At 44.4% G+C, this 26,465-nt stretch overlaps 1 protein-coding gene across 1 annotated transcript in view; it reads left to right on the top strand.

Moving 5' to 3' along the window:
• LOC115134069 (protein O-mannosyl-transferase TMTC2-like) overlaps positions 1 to 26,465 on the top strand; it is a 165,775-nt gene that overhangs the window by 109,587 nt on the left and 29,723 nt on the right. The window contains exons 3-8 of the mRNA XM_029667654.2: positions 15,649 to 16,495; positions 18,730 to 18,844; positions 19,378 to 19,463; positions 22,011 to 22,195; positions 22,818 to 22,896; positions 25,532 to 25,653. Of these exons, the coding sequence (XP_029523514.1) occupies positions 15,649 to 16,495; positions 18,730 to 18,844; positions 19,378 to 19,463; positions 22,011 to 22,195; positions 22,818 to 22,896; positions 25,532 to 25,653 (1,434 nt within the window). The remainder of the gene's footprint in view (positions 1 to 15,648; positions 16,496 to 18,729; positions 18,845 to 19,377; positions 19,464 to 22,010; positions 22,196 to 22,817; positions 22,897 to 25,531; positions 25,654 to 26,465) is intronic.

Here is a 26,465-nt window from a genome sequence, read left to right as displayed (position 1 = left end):
AAGGAGAAGACTGATCAGAGATGCAGCCAAGAGGCCCATGATCACTCTGGATGAACTGCAGAGATCTACAGCTGAGGTGGGACACTCTGTCCATAGGACAACAATCAGTCGTATATTGCACAAATCTGGCCTTTATGGAAGAGTGGCAAGAAGAAAGCCATTTCTTAAAGATATCCATAAAAAGTGTCGTTTAAAGTTTGCCACAAGCCACCTGGGATACACACCAAACATGTGGAAGAAGGTGCTCTGGTCAGATGAAACCAAAATTGAACTTTTTGGCAACAATGCAAAACGTTATGTTTGGCGTAAAAGCAACACAGCTCATCACCCTTAACACACCATCCCCACTGTCAAACATGGTGGTGGCAGCATCATGGTTTGGGCCTGCTTTTCTTCAGCAGGGACAGGGAAGATGGTTCAAATTGATGGGAAGATGGATGGAGCCAAATACAGGACCATTCTGGAAGAAAACCTGATGGAGTCTGCAAAAGACCTGAGACTGGGACGGAGATTTGTCTTCCAACAAGACAATGATCCAAAACATAAAGCAAAATCTACAATGGAATGGTTCAAAAATAAACATATCCAGGTGTTAGAATGGCCAAGTCAAAGTCCAGACCTGAATCCAATCGAGAATCTGTGGAAAGAACTGAAAACTGCTGTTCACAAATGCTCTCCATCCAACCTCACTGAGCTCGAGCTGTTTTGCAAGGAGGGATGGGAAAAAAATTCAGTCTCTCGATGTGCAAAACTGATAGAGACATACCCCAAGCGACTTACAGCTGTAATCGCAGCAAAAGGTGGCGCTACAAAGTATTAACTTAAGGGGGCTGAATAATTTTGCACGCCCAATTTTTCAGTTTTTGATTTGTTAAAAAAGTTTGAAATATCCAATAAATGTCGTTCCACTTCATGATTGTGTCCCACTTGTTGTTGATTCTTCAGAAAAAAATACAGTTTTATATCTTTATGTTTGAAGCCTGAAATGTGGCAAAAGGTCGCAAAGTTCAAGGGGGCCGAATACTTTCGCAAGGCACTGTAGGTCTGTAACAGTTTGGGTCTAGAGTGTCACCCCGTTTGAAGAGGAGGATGACTGCTGCAGCTTTCCAATCTTTAGGAATCTCAGACGATAATAAAGTGAGGTTGAACAGGCTAGTCATAGGGGTTGCAACGTTTGTGGCAGATCATTTTAGAAAGAGAGTGTCCAGATTGTCTAGCCCAGCTGATTTGTAGGGGTCCAGATTTTGCAGCTCTTTCAGAACATCAGCTATCATGATTTAGGTGAAGGAGAAGTGTGGGGAGGCTTGGGCCAGTTGCTGTGGGGGGTGCAGAGCTGTTGGCCGGGGTAGGGGTAGCCAGGTGGAAAGCATGGCCAGTTGAAGAAAAATGCTTGTTGAAATTCTCGATTATCGTAGATTTATCGGTGGTGACAGTGTTTCCTAGCCTCAGTGCAGTGGGCAGCTGGGAAGAGGTGCTCTTATTCTCCATGGAATTTGCAGTGACCCAGAACTTTTTGGAATTTGTGCTACAGGATGCAAATTTCTGTTTGAAAAAGCTAGCCTTGGCTTTCCTAACTGCCTGTGTATATTGGTTCCTAACTTCCCTGAAAAGTTGCATATCGCGGGGTTCTACATTTTTTAAATTGTGCATGTTTATTTAAGATGGTGAGGAAAGCACTTTTAAAGAATAACCAGTCATCCTCTACTGACGGAATGAGGTCAATATCCTTCCAGGATACCCGGGCCAGGTCGATTAGAAAGGCCTCCTTGCTGAAGTGTTTTAGGGAGCGTTTGACAGTGATGAGGGGTGGTCGTTTGACAGCGGACCCATTACGATGCAGGCAATGAGGCTCTGATCGCTGAGATCCTGGTTGAAGACAGCAGAGGTGTATTTAGAGGGCACGTTGGTCAGAATGATAGCTATGAGGGTGCCCATGTTTACCTATTTAGGGTTGTACCTGGTAGGTTCCATGATAATTTGTGTGAGATTGAGGGCATCTAGCTTAGATTATAGGACGGCCTGGGTGTTAAGCATATCCCAGTTTAGGTCACCTAACAGTACTAACTCTGAAGATAGATGGGGGGCAATTAATTCACATATGGTGTCCAGGGCACAGCAGGGGGCTGAGTATGGTCTGTAACAAGCGGCAACAGTGAGAGTCTTATTCCTAGAAAGGTGGATTTTTAAAAGTAGAAGCTTGAACTCTTTGGGTACATACCTGGTTTGTAAGACAGAACTCTGCAGGCTATCTCTGCAGTAGATTGCAACTCCACCCCTTTTCGCAGTTGTATCTTGGCGGAAAATGTTGTAGTTGGGGATGGAAATTTCTACATTTTCGGTGGCCTTTCTAAGCCAGGATTCAGACACGGCTAGGACATCAGGGTTGGTGGAGTATGTTAAAGCAGTGAATAAAACATATTTAGGGAGTAGGCTTCTGATGTTGACATGCATGAAACCAAGGCTTTACGATTACAGAAGTCAACAAATGATAGCGCCTGTTGGGTAGGAGCGGAACTGGGGGCTTCAGGGCCTGGCTTCACCTCTACATCACCAGAGGAACAGAGGAGGAGTAGGATAAGGGTACGGCTAAAGGCTATATGAACTGGCCGTCTAGTGTGTTGGGGACAGAATAGAATGAGCAGATTTCTGGGCGTGGTAGAATAGATTCAAGGCATAATGTACAGACAAGGGTATGGTAGGATGTGAGTACAGTGGAGGTAAACCTAGGCGTTGAGTGACGATGAGAGAGGTTTAGTCTCTGGTGGGACAAGTTAAGCCAGGTGAGGTCTTCACGTGTGTGTGTTTGGACGAAAGGGCTATCTAAGGCATTTTGAGCGGGACTGAAGGCACTACGGTGAAATAAAACAGTAAAAACTAGCCAAGACAGCAGCAGACAATGTATATTGACATTAGAGAGAGGCATAAAGCAATCACAGGTGTTGATCAGGAAAGCTACGACAACAACGGGTAAATGGCGATGAATGGGCAGAGCGGGTCAGTTAGGTACATACAGGACCTGAGTTCGAGGTTGGGGCCGACAGGTAAACAGAATGTGGCACCGTGTTATTGAAACAGTCCAGGGGGCATTAGCTGTGTAGTCGAGTGATCATAGGGTCAAAACAGAAAACGCCTTAAGGTTCATTAATATTTTTCTAACTGTGATTGTAATGTCGCAAACCACTCTTTTGGAACTCAAAGCAAATCATATTTTTCTCATTGAACAACTATTTCAGCCTTGATTCAATTACTAAACCACAATCTCTGTTGTATCTGCCTCCTTTTGTGGCTCGCCCAATAAAGAGACATGTCAAGTCATTCAGCCAGAACCAGCTAATTTGGGAGTATAAGTGAGGATGGTATTGTAGTTGCTGTGATGTGCCCATTACAGCCTGAAAATACTGCTTTATTAACCACAATGTGTTATCTGTTATCCTCTACGATCAAATATTTTTTATCCACTTTCATTACATTGTGTCTTGTGGGGTGGTCAGTAATATACTCTAATAAAGGCCTACCGCTTGCTTTTTTTGCATTTACATCTGAACCCAAGAAAGGCAGAGAAAATAGGAATGTATATTTGTCAGAGCTCTCCTGCATGTTGTCCTATAACATCAATATAATTTATTCTGAGCTCATCCAGAGCAGAGTTGTGGTTTCATTTTTACCTGCGTTAATTGGTTAGCTTTATGATGATTGGCTAGCTGTCTGGTGATTGGCTAGCTGTCTGCTATGGTTATGTGTCAGGGCTGTGATCACTCTCTGAGCACAGCAGCCAAGGCCAGTAGACTACTGCCCACCTACATCTTCCTGCTGCCAAGGCTTCTGGAGATGAGAAGGAGGGAAAGAGAGGAGAGGGAGGGAGGGAGGGAAGAAAGGAAGAAGGAAGAATGGAGAGTGAGAGAGGAATGAAGTAAAGAGAGAGAGGGAGAGTGATGGGCAGAGAGAGAGTGAGAGAGAAAGATATACAGAAAGAGATGATGGAGAGAGAAATAGGAAGAGAAAAATAAAGACAAAGATGGAGGCTCTGGATGGAACATTCTCAAAGAGCAATGTTCCATCTGAAGTCCTTCACTCAGAGCTTTTTAAATAGCTGTTAAAAAATAAAATAATAATAAAGTTATTCCTAAATGTCTTCTTTATATTTTCTGATTAAGTGTAAAAAATAATGGAGCAAAATAATGTTTACTCTTGATTATTAATGGTCTTTGTCACCAGTACAATAAATTTTTCAGTATCTTTTGTCAATATTTCTGTGACCTTATTTGAGGGGGGTTTCTATTGAGTGCTCTGTAATGAGCCAGAGAAAATGGCTCTGATATTCTACCACACACTCTCTCACACACACACACACACACACACACACACACACACACACACACACACACACACACACACACACTGTCCCTGACAAGCTAATTATTATCTGTTTTGTCATTCATTTGTGAAACCTGCAAGGTTTTTATCCTTCACTTTACCTTGCGGTGTGATCGTGTGATCGTGTGATTGTTTGTGTGGGAGGGGTTGTCATATATTTATATGTTCATATATTATTTTTGTGTATAGACAATTTAATTCACTCTCATATTTATAACAAAAATAGCGATTATGAATGTCAAATTGCTTATTATCGGGTGGGATTTGATCTTAAAACCAATATAAAACATTTTATTATAATTTTTGTGTATTTTTTAGTCCCGAATGTTGTGATATCCAATTGGTAGTTAGTCTTGTCCCATCGCTGCAACTCCCGTACGGACTGGGGAGAGGCAAAGGTCGAGAGCCATGCGTCCTCCGAAACAAGACCCCACTTAACCGCTCTGCTTCTTGGCACAACACTCCCTTAACCCGGAAATCAGCCACACCAATGCATCAGAGGAAACACCGTACAGCTGGCGACCGTAGTCAGCATGCATGCGCCCGGCCCGTCACAAGGAGTCGCTAGAGCGCAATGGAGCAAGGTCATCCCGGCCGGCCAAACCCTCCCCTAACCCAGACGAAACTGGGCCAATTGTGCGCCGCCTCATGGGTCTCCCGGACCTGCGGCCAGCAGCGACACAGCCTGGGATCAATCCAGGGTCTATAGTGACACCTCTAGCACTGCAATACAGTGCCTTAGACCACTGTGCCACTCGGGAGGCCTTCAAACCAATATTACGCACTAAATGCTCCCTATAAACCTGCGTCAGCAATTCATTGTCACAACACAAGTCATCACTTTGTCTTTATTGAAGTGTGGCCAATAGAAACAGTGCTAATGTTACGTTGTCACTGAGATGCGGTGAAGCTTAACAAGACAAAACAACACAACAATGTTCAGTGAAACCCACTCTATGAAATGACCCCTCTGAGAGAAGTGAAAGCGATTTGCTTCTGACAGCACTATGACAGCAGATCTTCTTGGCTTAGATAATCAGAGCTCTTGTCTGCCTCCAAGCATAATCTGTGAAGAGGCTTACAGTGGTCTGATCTGCCAAACGGCATGGTAATGAGTGGGAATCCCAGGCAGAGGGCAAAGCTCTTTCAAATATTCAACAAGTGTTGTCAACCAACAGGCGACTGGGAATAGACAGCATGTGGCTCTGTAGAAATCCCAAATCCATGCAGTTTTTGTGGATCGTGCAGAATTATCATCAAACTCCAGGACCTCTGTCCTCTGTCTTTCCTCCCCCCTGCAAGCAAACTTGAATCAGCATCTTGTCTCAGCAGATTAGACATGTATTTCTCACACAGCCAAGCAGGACTCACACAGCCAAGCGGACAAGATAAATAGATAGGGAAACCGGAGGACTAGCATATAGGAGCTGTCACTGGTTAGATTTCAGGCCCTTACTTGTGGTTTCACTCAATAAATATTTCCAATTAAATGTTTTGACTTGTGTTTTCTGTTGTCATTACAGTGTTTTCATTTGGTCTCCATTACCCTTTCTCATCTTCTGCGAACGGTTTTGGCTAATATTGGTTACTAATGAAGACACATATTCAAATGTATTTCCGTTGGCCTGGTAATAAGGCACTTGAATGAATTGATATTGATTTAATTCTGATTCCACTGTTGATGGATGAGGAGCTAATGTGAGGTAACAACTCTATGAAGTCAGCACATTTTCAGGTGAGCATGACCTTTTGACCTGTTGGACCCTCTCAATCAAGTGTTGTACTGGCCTATGATTGGCATCTTCATGGCAAACACCGTATCAGCTCGGTTTACGATATTCACTCAAACTCAACACCGTAAGGATCTCCCATTGATGGACTGTTTATGTTTCTTAAGGCTTTCGGGTTGGTGTTAAACCACCTCCATCATACTTCAGGGAGAGAAACTGTAGCGCTCCAGCTAACGCAGCACATTCTCTACCCAGCGTTGTTCTACACAGCGATCCGCTTACCCGACACTAGAAGTTCACATTTCATCCATTCAAGAGCCTCTCTCCAGTTGGGGTGAGGGAAACATGTCGTTTTTACACTTTGAATTAGGCTCTTCAGGTTGCCATTAATTATTGTTAATGATGAGGGGCATTAATTGGCTCTAATTAAGGCACAAGGGGACAACATGGGAAAGGGGAGCCTCACTGACCCTCAAACCAGGGTCATCTGTCTTTGGCACAAAAAGGAACCATTTCCACAGGAGTGTGTGTGATTGTGGTTTCCTCAGAAGGAGCAGAGCAGATTATTGGAACATCAAATGAGAGTGTGCTAAAGAGGTGAAGTTTGAGAGCGGGGGAGACGGGGAGAGAGGAAGAGAGGTGCTGGAATGTAGCATTCTGTAAGGGGTCCTCTGTTGATTTTGTGATTATGGTTAATAAAGGCTGACCAACAGAACATAATCTGGCGTAACTCAAGGCATTTCAGTTTGAACAGTTTCCGGGGAAAAAACAGGAAAGGGGTCGGTGCATATGTATTCACATGTTTTGCTATGCAGCCCCTAAATAAGATATGGTGCAACCAATTACCTTCAGAAGTCGCATAATTAGTTAAATAAAGTCCACCTGTGTGCAATCTAAGTGTCACATGATCTGTCACATGATCTCAGTATATATACACCTGTTCTGAAAGGCCCCAGAGTCTGCAACACCACTAAGCAAGGGGCACTTGGCACCATGAAGACCAAAGAGCTCTTCAAACAGGTCAGGGACTAGGTTGTGGAGAAGTACAGATCAGGGCTGGGTTATAAAACAAAATATCCGAAACTTTGAACATCCCACGGAGCACCATTAAATCTATTATTAAAAAATGGAAAGAATATGACACCCCAACAAACCTGTCAAGAGAGGGTAGCCCATCCAAACTCACAGACCAGGCAAGAAGGGCATTAATCAGAGAGGCAACAAAGACACGAAAAATAACCCTGAAGGAACTGCAAAGCTCCACAGCAGAGTACCACACCAGCCATACATTCCACAGAATGTGGAATGTTTTAAGGAAGAGTGGCCAGAAAAAAAGGCTTTGCTTAAAGATAAAATTAAGCAAACACGTTTGGTCTTTGCCAAAAGGCATGTGGGAGACTCCCCAAACATATGGAAGAAGGTACCCTGGTCAGATGAGACTAAAATTGAGCTTTTTGGCCATCAAGGAAAATGCTATGTCTAGCCCAAACTCAACACCTCTCATCACCTAAATACAGGGAAATTCTTGAGGGAAACCTGTTTCAGTCTTCCAGACATTTGAGACTGGGACAGAGGTTCACCTTCCAGCAGGACAATGACCCTAATCATACTGCTAAAGCAACACTCGAGTGGTTTAAGGGGAAACTTTTAAATGTCTTGGAATGGCCTAGTCAAAGCTCAGACCTCAGTCCAATTGAGAACCTGTGGTATGACTGAAAGATTGCTGTACACCAGCTGAACCCATCCATCTTTAAGGAGCTGGAGCAGTTTTAGCTTGAAGAATGGGCAAAACTCCCAGTGGCTAGATGTGCCAAGCTTATAGAGACATACCCCAAGAGACTTGCAGCTGTAATTGCTGCAGAAGGTGGCTCTAGAAAGTATTGACTTTCGAGGGGTGAATAGTTATGCACGCTCAAGTTTTCAGTTTTTTTGTCTTATTTGTTTGTTTCACAAGAAAAAATATATTGCATCTTCAAAGTGGTAGGCATGTTGTGTAAATCAAATGATATAAACCCCCCCCCCCCCCCAAAAAAAATCAATTTTAATTCCAGGTTGTAAGGCAACAACATAGGAAAAATGCCAAGGGGGTGAACCCGTTCGCAAGCCACTGTAGGCTGAAATACTAATCAATATTAGTATAGAAAGGAAATAAAGTGCTTTTAAAGTTCAGCAGTGAGTACTTCATGTCATTTAATATTTTACCCAGATAACCATGGATGATGAATGTTGTAAGTCTCATGCAGAGTTATACTCTTTGATAGGTAATGTCCTGTCATGTGAAGTGATGCCGTGCCATCCTCTCTCATCTTCCCCTCTTCCTGGCCTTTGCCGCTCTGCTGGAAGCCCCCATGTTTTTATCTTCAATGTTTCACAGTCAATAAATGTCAGATTTTATCTCAACCAGATTCCTACCTCATCTCTAGTCCATTCCCAGAGTCTCCTGCGGGTTTCTCCATGACTGTCTCTTGGCAGATTCCATTTGCTCCCAAGTAATGGTGACGAAGGGGGTTCCATACCTTCCATACCAGGACCACCTGACGCTGTGGGTTGTGTCTGGACTGTAAGGAGGTTCAGCCATGATAAATGCTTTGATCTAGGCCACTGCTGTGGCTGACCCACTGAAGGTTTGAAAGTTTGACCCTGTAACCCCTCGGACCCTATGGCCTATGGTCACAACATGACTGCCCCAGCGTTGTATCTCGATACAACGATACCAGATTTTCCTTGGCAAAAAATAAAATGCAAAGCAGACTCAACTCTATGGTCCTTGTAAAACCTACTGTATTTAAAATAATGTGTGCTACAGCTTGCAAAATAAACAAATGTGCCTCTGGGTGATAATATAAGACTGTTTTTGCCAACATTGGGACCGTTTTCCTAAAGAAATCGTGACCGCTTCATGTTTTGTTTCCTTTGCTTCCTTACTTCCTAGCATTACGATACTAGTATCATTATAACACTACTGCCTAACATGCGAAACCATCGAGGAAACCTTGACCTGCTGTTGGTAGTCCACAACACATTTTATGGAAGTAAAATAGCCAGCCTCTTATCTTGTCATGGCTGCAAACAATCAGTGTTTTACTCACCAGGGTTCCATGCTTACTGAAAGCCAAAGACCAGAAGAAATCCGTCAGATAAGAAGAGAGAACACAGATTATCCAATAGTACATGACAGGCCAAAAAAGGGCTTTTGCATGTGCGGCATGCTAAAGGTTTTGGAGGTCATTCTGTGGTTTAAAGCGGTTGGTTCATATGGTTGGAGTTGTCTCCAATCTATTTGTGTGAAGGAAATCCATGATGAAAGTCCCCCGTTGGACGATCGATCTGGCTAGCGATGAAGATGAGAGAGAGGTCAGTCACGCCACTTCTCATTTCAAAGGATTGGTTCTATGGGGGGGTTGATCTGTCAGGCTGACTGGATCTGGCAGTGCCCCCAACTACAAACCAGTTGGGAGATTGGCTTCAGATGAATTTGTTAGGTGTTACATGTAGTAGATGGTACTCAAAGTAATGTTGAACGATGGTAGGTTCTAAATGACATATTCAGAAGTAAATGTGTGTGGGTTTTGAAAACCGGATTTTTCAAATGTTTTTAACGCTGCCTATTCCGGTCACCAAGCATAATCAATGGCACAGCACCTATCAATTCAGTGGCAGCACTCAAGAATCCTTTCTGGATTTAATTTTCTTACCGGTAGTTTCCACCCCAAGTGTTGAGAAGAAAGGCATTCAAAGCACCAGAAAATACTTTGTGTAAATTGGTCTATTTTGCACTTCATCTCAAAGGATATTTTCTTCACATGCCTGCCTCATAAAAGCAAAATTGTTTCAGTTCTGAACTGATTGAGCCTGAAATACAAAAGAAAAGCCCCATGCAACCTACCGGGTTGTGCTAAACCACTTATTTCAAGCTAAACTGGATTATAGACAAACGAGACAAAGCTGGAATTCCTTGGCTCGCATCATAATGGGGTTGTGGCAATCGGGTACCCCTCGCCGGGCCCCTATTTGAACTTGTGCTTTTGAAAAGGCGGACATTTTAACTGGAGGCATATTAGGGAGACGCACATGTTTGTTTACTTGTGAGATAATAGTGATGGTCCTCTAGTTATCCACCGCCGAAAGGTTAACCCTTGAGAGTTTTATTAGCAGGCTCTAATGCATTTCCAGTATGTTCAACTGATATCCTGTTTTGCAGGCAGTGAGGTTAGTCCATATACAAAAGATTTCAGAGGTCACAAATGTGTCAATATCATTAAAGGCTTTTTTCATGTCTGCCGTACTGCCCTAAGGTATTGGCCTGTACTTAACAGAGAAACATCAGAACATATACACACGTGAATAAAGAAAACTCCAACAAACATATGGATGTGGTTAGCGTGCTGGTGTTTGACAGTGTGCACCAAGGCTGGGGAGTGAGTTAGAGAGAGTTAGCATGACATACATTTGTGCCTGAGCCAGGTAGTTCACATGTGTTGGCCCTGGGCTAGAAAGCCATCAGCAGCACACAGGCAGCAGGAAAGACTCCCTGCCCTTCTGGAGGGTGGTCCCATCACAACAGGGATAAATCTGCCTGGCAGAGCCAGAGGCAGCCGTGCACAGCGAGCTCAGTCCTGCATAGTGGGGTGGTTGCGTGGCGTTCGTTACGTGGCTACAGTACCTCTTACTCTGGCTCCCTGCCAGCATCCTACAGCAGCTTCAGGCCGGGGTCTCCGTCTACATCCACATCATCTTATTTACAGTTTCTCCCGCTTGTTTCAATTTGAGAAGTGGCGGAGCTACTTTGCACTGTAATCTTTTTTCGAGTTGGATTTAGTGTGTGTAAAGCCCATGGTGAGATTTGTGGAGTTTTTCAAGCGGACAGCCGACAGGTTCCCGAGAAGTTTATAAGACAAAACTGTGGGACCTAACGGCAGGGTGATCTGGGATGTAGGGTGGCCACCAACAATACTGCTGATTTATATCTGTTGAAAAGCATGAAATGTCCCCGTCACCGCTATCCTTCTTTTATGCACGTCATATTTCAATCCAAAGCTGTGCCTCTTCTCTGTTACTTCATCCCCAAACTAAACCACATGAGAGACATATTTTAGGCTTTTAACTTCCCTTAAACATAGCAGGAACTCCTACAGCTGTTTACTTCTCAAATTCTTCCTTTTGAAAGATTATGAATTAAGAATTGAATTCGGGTACATCACTATCATCATTAGATGTGCAGTAGACCTGTTATAATAACCCTGTTTGTTCTATCCATTGCCTGTCATAAGAGCGTCCCAATGTTATCCTGCTCCCAGATCTGGTTATGCTGTCTTGCCAACTCCTGTGGTCATCTGGGACCAGGCTATCCAAAGGTCAGATCATCTTTAAAGTGAAAGCTCTACAGTAAGATATATTATTTGCTGAATACAAGCCCCAATGTAAAGGGGTGATGACATTGACCATAATCCCCTTCTTTCATCTGTTTATTTTAGTCATAAGCATGGCGAGTCCTTTGAACCGACCCAATGGCTAATCCTGTGGTCAGCTAAAACATACAGTACATGCCACATTCATCTGTCACTCACTCTTCCTTTATAGTCCTATGATACATAGCTGTGCTATTCACCTCGGTTCCAGGGGAAGTGGGCCCTTATTTCTTCCTGTCCTATAAGGCTGCTAACCTACTTTCCGTCTCTCTATGCCTCTGCTTACACATCAGCCCCTCTGTCTTAGAGTTTGTCCTTTCACAGACTCCTGACACAGATACCTTCAATTCGCCACAGCAAATAACACAGTGATATTGGTGTGGTGTTTATCAAGAGATGTAATACTGTAGTCAGTAATGCTGTAGGGAGGGTTTGACAGTGAAGAGGGGTGGTTGTTTGACCGCGGACCCATAACGGACACAGGCAATGATGCAGTGATCACTGAGTTCCTGGTTGAAAACAGCAGAGGTGTATTTGGAGGGCAAGTTGGTCAGGATGATATTTATGAGGGTGCCCATGTTTACGGATTTGGGGTTGTATCTGGTAGGTTCCTTGATCATTTGTGTGAGATTGAGGGCATCTAGTTTAGATTGTAGAACGGACGGGGTGTTAAGCATATCCCAGTGTAGGTCACCTAACATTACGAACTCTGAAGATAGATGGGGGGCAATTAATTCACATATTGATTGCCCCCCACATGAGCCTTTTGACAGTTGGTTTCGAATTAGCAAGAAACGTGGGATATGGATTGAACTGGTGACCTATCTGTTGCCAAGCAACATATTAACCTCTAGAACGGTGGTGGATTGTCTTCCTTTGGATATCATGTCCTGATTTGTCAAAAGTTTTGTTGTGGTTTTGATAGTGTTGCCCTTACACATTGTTTTAATAGGGATGATTCCCCTGAGCGAGGGAGTCTAAGGTAAAGGAATCTTGCTCTGGAGCTGTATGGTAGCATAGCCTACATCAACAGGCTTACTCGCAAAATTAGTACCACATGGCTGAATACATGTTTAATACATGTCTTTTAAATCTCTGGAACTGTCTCTATTTTCCCCCAGCATATGCGGCTTGGCATAATCAACAGCATTTTCCAAGAAGCATTGTGAATAAATTTAGCTCCAACATACCGAAGGCCTATTTCAAGGCAATGACTAGGAAAGCATTGTTGCTGAACAATTTGTGCCTTCACTGAAGAATGGCTGAAAGGCCTAAGAGAGGAAGAGTCTCGGGCTGGCTCTGTCTTTCTCTTCCGTCATTATTTTCCTCTCAGCGTCTGTAGCCTGCCACTGGGTACACAGTTAAACTACCAGGTCCTTCTGACATGAGGCCTACTCCATGGGGGCCTAGCCGGCCCACAAAACCATACCAGGGGAAAAGGAAAGAGACTAAATGCCGGAATCCATCAAGATTTGATCACTGTCAATAGTCCTACATCTATTGATCCGATGATCATCTCGTAGCTACTCTGACACCACGCCAGTTTATATTTGGTAGCAGAATCTCAACTCCATGTTTATTCGAAGAATTATGACGTCTTCAACATGTAGATTTGCAACATTTATTTCTGTAATTTACTAGATACAGTTCATAAATAAAGTCGCTATACTAACTACACATTTGGAATGAAGTGATGTTATGTTATAAAGCTACCAATCGGGTTATGGTTGATACGATGATACGATATACTTTATTGTCTATTTACATGGAAATTCATTTTGTGATGTCAGCAATCAAGTACACAAACACAACATATTACCTTCAGTACGGAAAACTGGAAAGTTAGTACACAAGTCACACATTTACATTTTCACATATTCAAAGTTTCTGCGGCCTACTGTCCGACCGTGTGTTTGGCCTGCATCTGTCCTATATCCCACTGTTCAGCAGTCTGGTAGCTGATGGAATGAAACTTGCCTTGTTCCTTTTCTTACTGAACAGTGGGACCCTTAATCTCCTTCCGGAGGGGCAGCAAGCTTGTGCGTGGGGTCTTCTATGATGCGCTTGGCCTTGTCCCTTGCCCATTTCTCATAGAAGCCCTGAAGCCCCCTGCACTGCAACCGGCACAGCTAGGACCCCATGTTCACAGTCCGACTGAGGATACTCTTATTAGCCACTGTGATCTATTTGGCACGGAAAGATGGAAGAGGGGACATCAAATGGACTTAACAGGATTTTCAGCTATACACTAGCCATGGCTATTCATTTAATGGTAAAGAAGGGTTGTGTGTATATTACCAAAGGAATAATGTACAGCACATGGGGAATAAATACTCAATTATGTGTAAGCCTGTAATCTTGAGATCTGTAAGGAATGATATGAATTAAAGACAATTGCAATGATTTTGCCTTTTGGTGGGCCGTCATTGTAAATAAGAATTAGTTCTTAACTGATTTGTCTAGTTAAATAAAGGTTAAATACATGAAATAAATGAAAACGTTGCAGGGCTTTTTGCTGGACAGTTAATCAAATGGCGATGCGGAAAATGTAGATGGACCCCTTTATTATTTATTTATCTGAATTATTTTGTACTGGCTCGATGCACTCTCACTAGACTACCCATACACTCACACATACTACACTGACACTCCAACACACACACACACACACACTACATACTGTACGCTCTCACACACACAAAACACACATGCATGTTGATGCCACACACACCCAAACTCACACATAGAAACACTGTCACACACCAAAAACGCTGCTGCTACTCTGTTTATTATTTATCCTGATTGCCTGATTATCCCGCTACCTACATGTACATGTACATACTGTACTACCTCAACTACCTCGTACCCCTGCACATTGACTTGGTACTGGTGCTCCTTGTATGTATCCTGTTAATAGTTTTTTTCCCTTTTTTTATTTTGCATATATTTGTCCATATTTTTAACTCTGCACTGTTGGGAATGGGCTCATAAGTAAGCATTTCACTGTAAAGTCTACATATGTTGTATTCGGCGCATGTGACCAATAACATTTGATTTGATTTGCTTCATAATGTCCCTATCCTCTACATTGAATCTCTATGGGGAAATCAGTCAATTGCTCGGACATGAAATGCATGTACTGAATGCTAGCCTCATTGTTGTGTACTGTACCAGTATGAGATCATCCTCTCTTGAATACAGAGCACCACTGCAGGGCACAAATGGATGTTGCCCTGCATGTATTAGCTGACAATATTTTGGAAGGGAAGCCATAAAGATTTCTTAGCAGGAGTGTGACTTCCAAAATAAACCCCATAAGAAAGACTAGTTGATCCTACAGCAGGAACAGTTCTATTGGGAACAATATAGGCCAGGTTTTTTTCTGCACTCCCACCAACGTGCACAAGTTTCAAACACTCAATACTTCATAATCATTTCCATGCAGGAGTTTCAGAAAGTGTTTAATATCGAGCCTGCATTATGATGAATAGGACTGTCTATTGGCCTGTATTCTGGTGTTTATTTAGTCATGTCTAAGGCCAGGTGCGTGAGGAGAAAGATAACACAGAATAAGGGAATGCTATGATGTAAGACCACATTTGCTCAGCAACAGTCAATGAATCCAGTATAGCCGTGATTATTTTGGCTTGAATCAAAGACAAAGTCACAGGGCATTTTTCCCCTTTCTTTTTGGATTTGTTTGGTTTATAAGCCCCAGCAACAAAGGCATTCACGGTTAACTGATATCTTCCTGTTCATGGGTATTCAAAACCCCACATCACAGCCAAAACATAACAATAAAATCAATTGTAGTTGACTTTCCTTGCAATGCATTCTAAATCTGCAGTCTAACACTTGGCTGGACAAATAGTGCATGAACACAGCTTTTGTTCCAGACAACGTTACATAACAGACTCTTGCGTTTTTTTCTTCTAAATTACATTAAATCTTATGCTCGATTTACCAACATGGCCTGGATCAAAGTCAAATGCCAAGAGTCAGAAAAATCACCAACCAACCAGAAAACTACTTTGGCCCTAGCGTCTCATAATATTTTTTCTTGCCTTTGCTGCTAGCTTTCCAGTCGATTGCCGTTCCTCCTAGTTTCAGCTCTGTTGTTGTTTTCTCTCTTCTAGAGGAGGAACGTCCACCTGCTGTTGAGTGTGTTGCTGTTGGCTGCCTGGGGGGCTGTTCTGCTGGCCTACCGCCTCTACTGGATGGGCAACAAACCGCCCAACTTCTCCAACTCAGACAACCCAGCGGGGGACTCCCCATCCCTCCTCACTCGGACTCTAACCTTCCTCTATCTGCCCGCCGTCAACATGTGGCTTCTCTTGTGCCCAAACACCCTGAGCTTCGATTGGTCCATGGACGCCCTGCCTCTGATCAGAAGCATCGCCGATTGGAGGAACCTTCATACTTTGGCCTTCTATGTGGGACTGCTCCTTCTGGCTTGGTTTGGGCTTCGCACCCGCCAGGTCAAGGGCAAGGAGACCAACGGAAAAGCCCATCATGTAACCAACGGGAACGGGAGGTCCCACACCAATGGACACAGTTGCCACCACCCCGATGTTCCCAACCACACAAACTCTGAAACAGAGCCTCACACTGCAAGTGCACAGAACGGTACCAAAAAGCACTACGTCACCAGGACTCCACTGCCCACCACTGAAAACGTAGTGGTGTTCTCCTTGGGCCTATTGGCCGTCCCTTTCCTCCCTGCCACCAACCTGTTCTTCTACGTGGGCTTTGTGATAGCAGAGAGGGTACTGTACATCCCCAGTATGGGCTTCTGTCTGCTGCTGGCGGTGGGGCTGAGGGCCCTGTACGTACGGCTGAGGTGGAGCTCCTCCAGGACTGTGGTGGTGTACTGTAGCGTTACCCTGGTCCTACTGTTTGGGGTTAAAACAGTGCTGAGGAACCAAGACTGGCAGAACGAGGAGATGCTCTACAAGTCAGGAATATACTTTAACCCTGCTAAAGGTAATACACAGACAGATCGACACATAGAGACACACTCACACACTCACACAACATCTCAGACTGTGACGTTTGCATAGCCTGAGTGTGCTTTAAAAGGTGTTCAACAGGCTAGTGTGTGTCATGTCAGATGAGCTTTCATGACTTCTGCACTGAATAATGTAGCTTAGAGCTGCCTGAAAAAGATCCTACTTAGACAACCTTCTTCACTTTAACATTCTCACATAATATATTTACAGGTTGACTGTATGACCTAAAGTAGCATCACGTTAAGTGATAGCTACTTCCTGGGATTGAACGAAAGTGTGATTTTCAAGATGTACCCTGAGATGTAATACAAAAAGAAAAACATAAGTCAGTTAAGAACAAATTCTTATTTACAATGACGGCCTACCCCGGACAATGCTGGGCCAATTGTGTGCTGCACTATGGGATTCCCAATCACGGCCAGTTGTGAATTGAACCAGGGTCTGTAGTGACACCTCTTGCACTGAGATGCAGTGCCTTAGACTGCTGCACCACTCGGGAGCTCATGAGGAATCATGAGTGTTAAGCGCTACCTGTTAAATTGTTTACAGTATGTCTACTTCCAGACAGTTTATCCTCTCCAGGCAGTATATCATGGCTGAAGGACCTTTCAACACAAGGCCTCCATTGTAAACCTACTAAATCCCTCACTATGGGCAGACTACAGTTTCTCTCCTTTTTACTTTTGGACGGCATCTTCACTGACATCCCTGCTTGACTGGCAATGAGGGGAAACTAGAATACTTGAATATTCAAACATTCAAATTGAGGTTCATCCAAAGATAATACTGAATAACTGGTAGTGTACTAGTGTTATTCTTGAGATAGTGATCCCGGGCTAGGGACAGAGGTAACGGCAGGACATGTTGCGGCAGAGCTGGGACATGACAGCTGTTGATCCTGCCAACACAGAGCAGAGCAGCAGCTACGTTCCTTCCCTGGCACACTGTCCTCATACCATTTGTGAGTCTGAAATAGTGACACGCTCGTTAACCATTGAGAATGAGTTCTGTGAGAAAACACAGTAAAAGAGACCTAACAAATTCACAGTGGATGGTAACACCACTTAGAGCATTTTCTGTTCTAGCATATTTATTTTAAAATGTTTAATATTGTGTTTACAATAAAGTTCTTGTCTTTTTTTCTCTGCATGGCTTTGCTAATATTGAATTTGAGACTTTTGGGATATCTGGCTCAGACGCCTTAACTAATAAATAATGCACAGCTCAAAGGAGCCTTTGGCATATGTGAGCACTCGATACATTTGAATGAAATGCTACACAGGTAACCCGGTAACTACTATAAGCTCTATTTGACTTTCCCCTCCTATACAGCCATCAGGAGAACAAGAAGAAACCGTGTCTAAGGGGATGATTCTTCTCTGTCAGGCCTGTTCACAGTGCTCATACTGTTGCCCCAGTGTGCCCTGGCTTCAGCTGTACTGTATGTAGACACAGTTAAATAGTGTATAAGAGCATAAGCCCATATGTATACATGATGGATTCCAACTGCCCATACTAAGCTGTATGGATTTAGTTTTCAAGCTAAAATATTGAAGGGAAACACTATTCAGTCAATTTGGTTGTCAGGCTATGTGCATTTTCCTCTATATGTGAGTTAAAGCAGTAATCGATGTAGATGTATTTCCCAAGGAAAATAGAATATACAATTACCACTTGACAACTGAAAATTGCCTACCAGATTCATTCCTATAATTTTCACTATTATGACATTTCAAGACCCAATTTACCTGTCAATTAATCTGCAATCCATTTTACAGTATTGCCATTAATCTACTATGGAGTGTCAGGGGGAGCCATTGTTTTCTTCCTTTTCTGTTAGGGAATAATTGGGCTCTTTGACACACTAACTCCCAGGTGCGCCATCAACTCTCTCTGTCCTCACTCTAAGCCCAATAGTTCAGTAGCAGCAGATATACCCTCTGTTTTAGCCTGCACAATGTCCTCTGAGGAGGGTCAAAACCAGCCTGGTCCCAGATCAGTTTGTACTGTCTTACCAACTCTATACATAGCCTATGTTCATTGTTTGACTTGACATTTGACGTGACCAGGCAAGACAGTACAAATAGATCTGGGACCAGGCTCGATAACAAACCGTAAACCCAGGAAGTGATAGTGTGTCCAAAAGGGACGGGCAGCCATGTTGGTTGACCATGTTAACCTTAATGACTTTATTCCTCCCTCTATCAGCATGGGGCAACCTTGGGAATGTCCTGAAGAACCAGGGCAAGATGGCGGAGGCAGAGCAGGCATACAGGAATGCCCTCTACTACCGTAGGAACATGGCAGACATGCTGTATAACCTGTGAGTGTCTATAGACTCTGTATGCATACATGAGCAGGACTGTCTCTCCTTACACACACACACACACACCAGATGGGATGGTCCATTTTTTGCCTCGAGGGGGAAGAAAGGGCCCGATGTGTTAGAAATACAGGGCCGATTTCTGGTCCCAGTCTGTCCCGGCACACACGACTGTCTAATGATCAGTGGTCTTCACAGAGAGGTAATGGTGCTTTGTATTCCCCCGGGTGCTGTTTCTGTGACAGTAGGTTATTAATCATGCTGTGTCAGCCTGAGGGGAGGACAACAGGAAGCACACAGTCAATACTCAACACTAGCCCCAAGGGCTTTAGATGTTACTCAACAGATCCATTTACAGAATTAGATTGTTTAGAACAGAACTAGAGATTTGGTAGCACTTCATTTTACAGTACTGTATTTACTAGGAAACTGTATTACATTTAGTTGTCTTATGTTGTGTTATTCAGTCTTAACAGACACACACTTCTGTTGAGATTTGTAGCCATGAGAGTCCCTAACTTTCTCTGTTACAGTGGTTTGCTGCTACAAGAAAACAACAAGTTCTCTGAGGCGCTCCACTACTATAAACTGGCCATTGGGAGCAGGCCAACTCTGGCTTGTAAGTACCGCTCCTCTTTTTATTGACCATTTCAAACTCTTGTGTTTGCACAGCGCAGGTGTCCAGACATCTGCCAATGGGTGAGGGAGGGCACAGACAAGCTTGCTCCATTACTGGATGAATGATTGAGTGTTCAAGGACCACTCATGTCAATAGATTCAATTATTACACAATTGGATTTATTATGAATCCCTCTCTCCCTCTCCCCTTTCTCCATCTCTCCCTTTCTCCCTCTCTCCTCTCTCCCTATCTCTCCCTTTCTCCCTCTCTCCCTTTCTCCATCTCTCCCTTTCTCCCTCTCTCCCTTTCTCCCTCTCTCCTCTTTCCCTCTCCCCCTTTCTCCCTCTCTCCCTTTCTCCCTCTCTCCTCTTTCCCTCTCCCCCTTTCTCCCTCTCTCCCTTTCTCCATCTTTCCCTTTCTCCCTCCCTCTTCTCTCCCTCTCTCCATCTCCCTTTCTCCCTCTCTCCTCTCTCCCTTTCTCCCTCTCCCCCTTTCTCCATCTCTCCCTTTCTCCCTCTCTCCCTCTCTCCCTCTCCATCTCCCTTTCTCCCCCTTTCTCCATCTCTCCCTTTCTCCCTCTCTCCTCTCTCCCTTTCTCCCTCTCTCCCTTTCTCCCCTCTCTCCCTTTCTCCATCTCTCCCTTTCTCCCTCTCTCCTCTCTCCCTTTCTCCCGCTCTCCCTTTCTCCCTCTCCCCCTTTCTCCATCTCTCCCTTTCTCCCTCTCTCCCTCTCTCCCTCTCTCCCTCTCCCCCTTTCTCCATCTCTCCCTTTCTCCCTCTCTCCTCTCTCCCTTTCTCCTCTCTCCCTTTCTCCATCTCTCCCTTTCTCCCTCTCTCCCTTTCTCCCTCTCTCCCTTTCTCCCTCTCCCCCTTTCTCCCTCTCTCCTTTTCTCCATCTCTCCCTCTCTCCCTTTCTCCCTCTCCCCCTTTCTCCCTCTCTCCCTTTCTCCATCTCTCCCTTTCTCCCTCTCTCCCTTTCTCCCTCTCCCCCTTTCTCCCTCTCCCTTTCTCCCTGTCTCCTCTCTCCCTTTCTCCATCTCTCCCTTTCTCCCTCTCTCCCTCTCTCCCTCTCCCCCTTTCTCCTTCTCTCCCTTTCTCCCTCTCTCCCTTTCTCCATCTCTCCCTTTCTCCCTCTCTCCCTCTCCCCCTCTCTCCCTTTCTCCCTCTCTCCCTCTCTCCCTTTCTCCATCTCTCCCTTTCTCCCTCTCTCCCTCTCCCCTTTCTCCATCTCTCCCTTTCTCCCTCTCTCCTCTCTCCCTTTCTCCCTCTCTCCCTTTCTCCCTCTCTCCCTTTCTCCCTCTCTCCCTTTCTCCCTTTCTCCCTCTCCCCCTTTCTCCCTCTCTCCCTTTCTCCATCTCTCCCTTTCTCCCTCTCTCCCTTTCTCCCTTTCTCCCTCTCCCCCTTTCTCCATCTCTCCCTTTCTCCCTCTCTCCTTTCTCCCTCTCCCCCTTTCTCCATCTCTCCCTCTCTCCTCTCCCCCTTTCTCCATCTCTCCCTTTCCCCCTCTCTCCATTTCTCCCTCTCTCCTCTCTCCTCTCTCCCTTTCTCCCTCTCTCCATTTCTCCATTTCTCCCTCTCTCCCCTTCTCTCCTTATCCCCTAATGGTGGTAGTTTTTTCTTGAGTCTTACCTTGAGGAAACTCTTTCAAACATGCTTCCTGCTAGCTCATTACTGTATCAGTAAGGTTCAGCTGTCACACTGCCTGGTTAGCAGAAGTCACTCTCATCCTCCACTGGTCATGTGCTAAATTATTCCCCTATAGTTTTCTATATTAACCGATCACCGCCAAGCGGTGGAGACCTTTCCTTTGTCTCCCAAAGTGTAATTAATAATTATGAATGTAATCAGATGATGATCACACTTTGTAGTTCTCGTTCATTATGCAATGATCCTATCTGTTACTGCCGATAACTAAATTAATGAGTTACCTAAAGCGGTGGTGGGGGGTATTGGAGGTGAAGGTATGAGAATCAGTCAGATAATAAAAGTCATTTGTCAAGGTTGTACCATAATTCAATGTGTTTAGCTGGCAGCTGGTACAACGTAGAATCTGTTCATGAACAATTCCAAAGTGGCAGCTTCATGATGATACTCTAATGATATCCAGTTCCATTCCTACTGTTCTCTCTTTCAGACACACATCCTTTATGGAAACTGTCTTCAGAAACACTCTAGCCAGGGGGATATATGCAATTTATTCCTACAAAAGGATTGTTGATTAGAGCAGTTCACTTTGGATGGATGAAGGACAGAGAGAACTGAGGATAGGGACTAGGTCGAACTTTAGTCTAGCATACAGTTCATCTTGGCATGCCGATGTATACAGTATTGGTGGAGCCACGACCACCCCATACACTCCCTTCCACGAGTGTTGAATATGTATTGTTACCCCATGGATGTGGCAGCCAATTGATCATCAGTGGCTAGCCAATTTATTCAGAAATAATTTTCATAATGACTAGTTTCAGCCCCATAGAGCCTAATTACTCTCTGGCTGCATGTTGATCACGTAATGGATCACCTATATGTCTCTCGTTCCCCCCTGCAGCCGCCTACTTGAACACTGGGATTGTCCTGATGAACCAGGGGCGACTGGACGAAGCCAAGAGGACCTTCCTAACCTGCGCCGAAATCCCTGACGAGAACCTGAAGGACCCCCACACACACAAGAGCTCTGTCACCAGCTGCCTGTACAACCTGGGAAAGCTGCTCCATGAGCAGGGGCACCAGGAGGTAGGATAGGGGAGCAGACAGGGGTGCACATACACACACACACACACACACACACATACACAGGGAGACACACACCAAACGTATTCACAGGAACACACACACTAATCATATACAAGCAGGTCGAAAAGTGCATCCGTTCTGAGATTGTGGAAATTGTCAGGAGAAAAGCTCCACCACCCACTGACCTTCTACACTAGTATACCCACTAATTAACCGAACGTAGCAGGCGTAAAAGAAAACGCCTGAGTGGAGTTCCTGAATCTGGTTTTCAGCAGATGAGGAAGCTAGGTTGAATTAGTTGTATCCCTGAAAACCGGATGCATCCGGTTGTTGGCAACTCCGCTAAGCCTACCCACTAACAGAGCCTAAAGGGAATCACTGCCTTGGGCTTTAGCGAGAGACAGGCTGTGTGACACTGCACTAGCTCTCTGACTGGCCATGTCATGGAGAGGATAGATCCTTTCTCCTCCACCAAGTCTTAACCACCTCTTAGTGACCTCTGATTCCATGCTTCCATTCAGCTTGTGAGGGCCCAGGCTGCAGTAGACAAATGACTTGTGGCCCTGGCATGTTTGGCTCCTCGTGCCTAACGGATGGTTCCTTTTGTTTTATTCATTCATAGGAGGCCCTCTCCGTGTATAAAGAAGCAATACAGAAAATGCCAAGACAATTTGCACCTCAGAGCCTCTATAACATGATGGGTAAGTGGCAATTATCTTTCTCTCAAACTAAACACACAAGCTTAGCTTAGGAGAAAAAGGAATGAAATAGAAGATTGGTAGATTGGAGGTGTGGGGGGTACATTTGTAATCATTGTGTCAGCTGTTGGTTGTCAGCTTGGGTCCATGCACTTCTGGCTGAGTTTGTTGAACTTTATTCCACCTGAAGGGGGTCACAGGATTGAGTTGCATTGATTGTGGCCAGGGACTTGAGCTCGTCAGCTGAGCTATGCTTACAGTAAGCATTACACATTAGCCCGTTTTTGTGTAGCAGAGTGTAGACTCTGCTTAAGGCCGTTGGTTTTAGAGGTGCTTATGTTTTCATAACGTCTTATAAATCTCAAGCCAGTATTGGACGTGTAAATCAGCATCAAAGTCGGGCGTGTGGCTCCAGCTCAACGCTCCCATTGAGGCCCCGATGTTGAGGTTTCCACAGCGTGTTAACGATAATAACTACGCTCCTCGTGTTACAGTCATGTGAAAGCAGCTGCAGACTAAATTGCGACTTTTGATTTCAAAATGCAATAATTTTCCATTTCAAGTAACCCCTGATTCCACTAGCACTCTTGTCACTCAATGGGCCTTCTGACATGCCTTTGTCCTTCTCTGTGGCTCTCCCATGTTGTTCCTCTGTCTCTCTTTCACTCTTTTACTCACTCTTTCTCTCTTTCTGTCACTCTCTGTCTTCTCTCTCTCCCTCTCTTTTTTTCTTCTTCTCAGTCTCTCTTTGCCTCCCTCCCTCTCTTGCTCTCACTCTTCATCTTGTTGAATTCCAGCAACCCCCCTTAGTACAGTACATTCACCAGTGGAGTCAAATTCAGCTTGACGGAGGTGCTGAGAAATCATTAGTAAATCGCCTCCCTCAGTTTGAAAGCTGTAAGGGCATTAGCAGGGTGGATGTTGCGGCATTTTCCCATATTTCTTGCAGCTGATCTTTACATTACATTACTGAGGAGCTCGTTTAAATGTTTGGTGCACCTGCTCCTATCTATTTACAGTCCAATTCACTTGGGTGCTGCCATTGTGTTTGTCATTCTCAAGAGGGGGAACTTTCGTCAGTGTACATGGCAGTCTGGGTCAAAGTTGGGTCTTTATCTGCCAAAACCCCCCTCCGCTCAAATGGGCAATGGAATGTTCCACTAGATGTGATTTTCAACTCCTTGGAAATTGTGTCGCTAAGTATTTCATGTCCATGTCTGTGCTTCCTCATAGACCTCCATCTGAATCTGATGGTAGACCAGAGAGGCACAAAGCCTGTTTCACCACACTCAGTCTTCTGCTGTTACTAGCTCTGCGTTACACCATGTCTGACAAATATGTAGATAAAGCGACTCATGTTGCCCTTATCATAATCATAACAGTCAATGTACAGTATTATATTAGCTGCTGGAAAGGAAATAAATGAAGTCTAGGTATTCTGTAACCCAACTAGGACATACAGTAAATGCTGCTGCTTATGCAGAACCATTTGAAAGATATCTACTCCAACATAAAGCTGGCTTTCCTTGGATACTTTATATACTTGCTTACAAAAGACTGCAGGAACTCTGATCCTTATCATGAGCAAAAATGGAATTGGGGTCTTATATTTGATACCACTACATGCTTGAGTACCTTGTATTTAGAGGTATATTAAAAGGTCTATTACAGGCCATTGCTAATGAAGAACAGGGGGGACGGGACATCTGTTGATCGTCTCAGAGGTCAGCAGGTCAACATTCATCACCAGCCACCTGTTGTTTCTCTCCTGTTTCTTATCAGTGGAAATGATTCGTCATAATCCCCAATTTATAATCTAGCTTCAATTAGCCCTCCTCTCAAAAACAAAAAAAAAATATATAAGACCCCTGTTACAAGTTCATGTGAAACTTATTGCAGTCACGTCCCCTATCCCAGTATTATTCCTGTGATCATTACATTTAAAGCATTGTTTTGGTTTGTGTTTCCCCAATTACCCGACTATGTCGTGAAATGCAGTTATAATACGTGTCAGGGGCAGGAGAGAGAAAGAAAGAGGGACTGTTTGTTCAGGTGGGGCGTAAAGTCTTCAAGGCTGGAAGAGGTAACACTGTCTGAAGAATCAGGAAGGGTGTTTCTACACATGTCATCAGCAACATATCACACAATCAGCTCAGGCCAGTCATATTAAAGGATTGAGTCAGGCCCATGTCTGTTCTCCTACTCTGACTTTAGACTTACTTTAGACATCCCATAGAACTCCATCCAACTAACACATGGGGGATCTGAAAATACACCTTAGTTCCATGACTATTTTTATAGGATTGTTGCTGAGCAGGTATTAGGAGTTTGTTATAGGATAGAGGATATTAATAAAACATATTGTGATCCGATCTAGGCTTTTAGTGGGACACTATTCAACTGATGCAGACAAATTCAAAAGCCGTCCTTTACTTTGCGATTTTGTTATTATCCTAGTAAAAGGTCCTTTAGCTAATAAAACACCCGTTTGGTATCGGGTTTCAAAGTGTACTGAAGTGATGGCAGGCCTTTCTGCATGACTTCCCTAGCTGTCATTTGATTCCTTAGTAAGACAATGGGAAGACGTGTGGTTCCTTAACCTCTGAACCTTGACCTGATGCCTCACTTCCCCTCACAGGAGAGGCCTACATGAGACTGAACAAGCTGACCGAGGCCGAGCACTGGTACAGAGAGTCCCTGAGAGCCAAGCCAGACCACATCCCCGCACACTTGACCTATGGCAAACTCCTGGCCCTCACGGTAACTTCTTCACCGTCATCATCTTCCTCCTCCTCCTTCTCTTCTTGGCTTTCTTATTCTTATTCCGCTCTGCAAGTAGCCTGAGAGTGTGCATGCAGATCATCAATGGCCTGTGTGTGCGTGTGTGTGTGTGTGGGGGGGGGTGATCACATTGAGTTTCGCAAGGTGCCCCGTCGTCCTGTGGGGATAGCTTCCTGATTGAAACTGATGTCACGGCTGCCCTGTGTGTTTTTAAAATCTGTTACCAAATCCCGGGAGTGATTCTATACAACTGCCTAAACCGGCTCTCCATATTGACCCCTTATCAGTTTCACTAATACAGGTTGCACATGGCTCCAGCTAACGAAACCAGCCCCTGCAACACATTAGCCCTGAGGGACTGATCTGATGTGGATCCTCCTCGAACTCCGGACCCTACTGCCTTCTGGGCCTCCAGGGCCTTCCGACTACTCAGATGCTGTTCACCAAGGTCACGTAGTTGACCTGGGTTGGACTAAGAGAAGAACGGCTGATTTGTGTGCTAGGGGTAATTCACTCCACAGGGTCCCAGACAAAGACAAAGAGCACATTTATCTTTGTCAATCACTCGTTTACCTTTCTAGAGAATAATGGCTGTAGATGAACATGATCTTTCTCCATATTGACCAACTTGCCAGATGTATTTCCCTGTCTGTAGTAAGTGAGTGGTGGTAAGTTTAACAAACAACTTAGCAGGCATAGCAGGGAAAAGCTGACATGAACTGGTCTCTTATCAAGAGCCATTAGATACAATCTCTGAAACGTAGATTTGTCTCATCATACACCAGGGGAAC

The sequence above is a fragment of the Oncorhynchus nerka genome, linkage group LG9a (assembly GCF_034236695.1).
Source record: "Oncorhynchus nerka isolate Pitt River linkage group LG9a, Oner_Uvic_2.0, whole genome shotgun sequence".
Taxonomy (NCBI): domain Eukaryota; kingdom Metazoa; phylum Chordata; class Actinopteri; order Salmoniformes; family Salmonidae; genus Oncorhynchus; species Oncorhynchus nerka.
The sequence above is the reverse complement of the archived record's forward strand: the minus strand, read 5'-3'. Positions and strand labels throughout refer to the sequence as shown.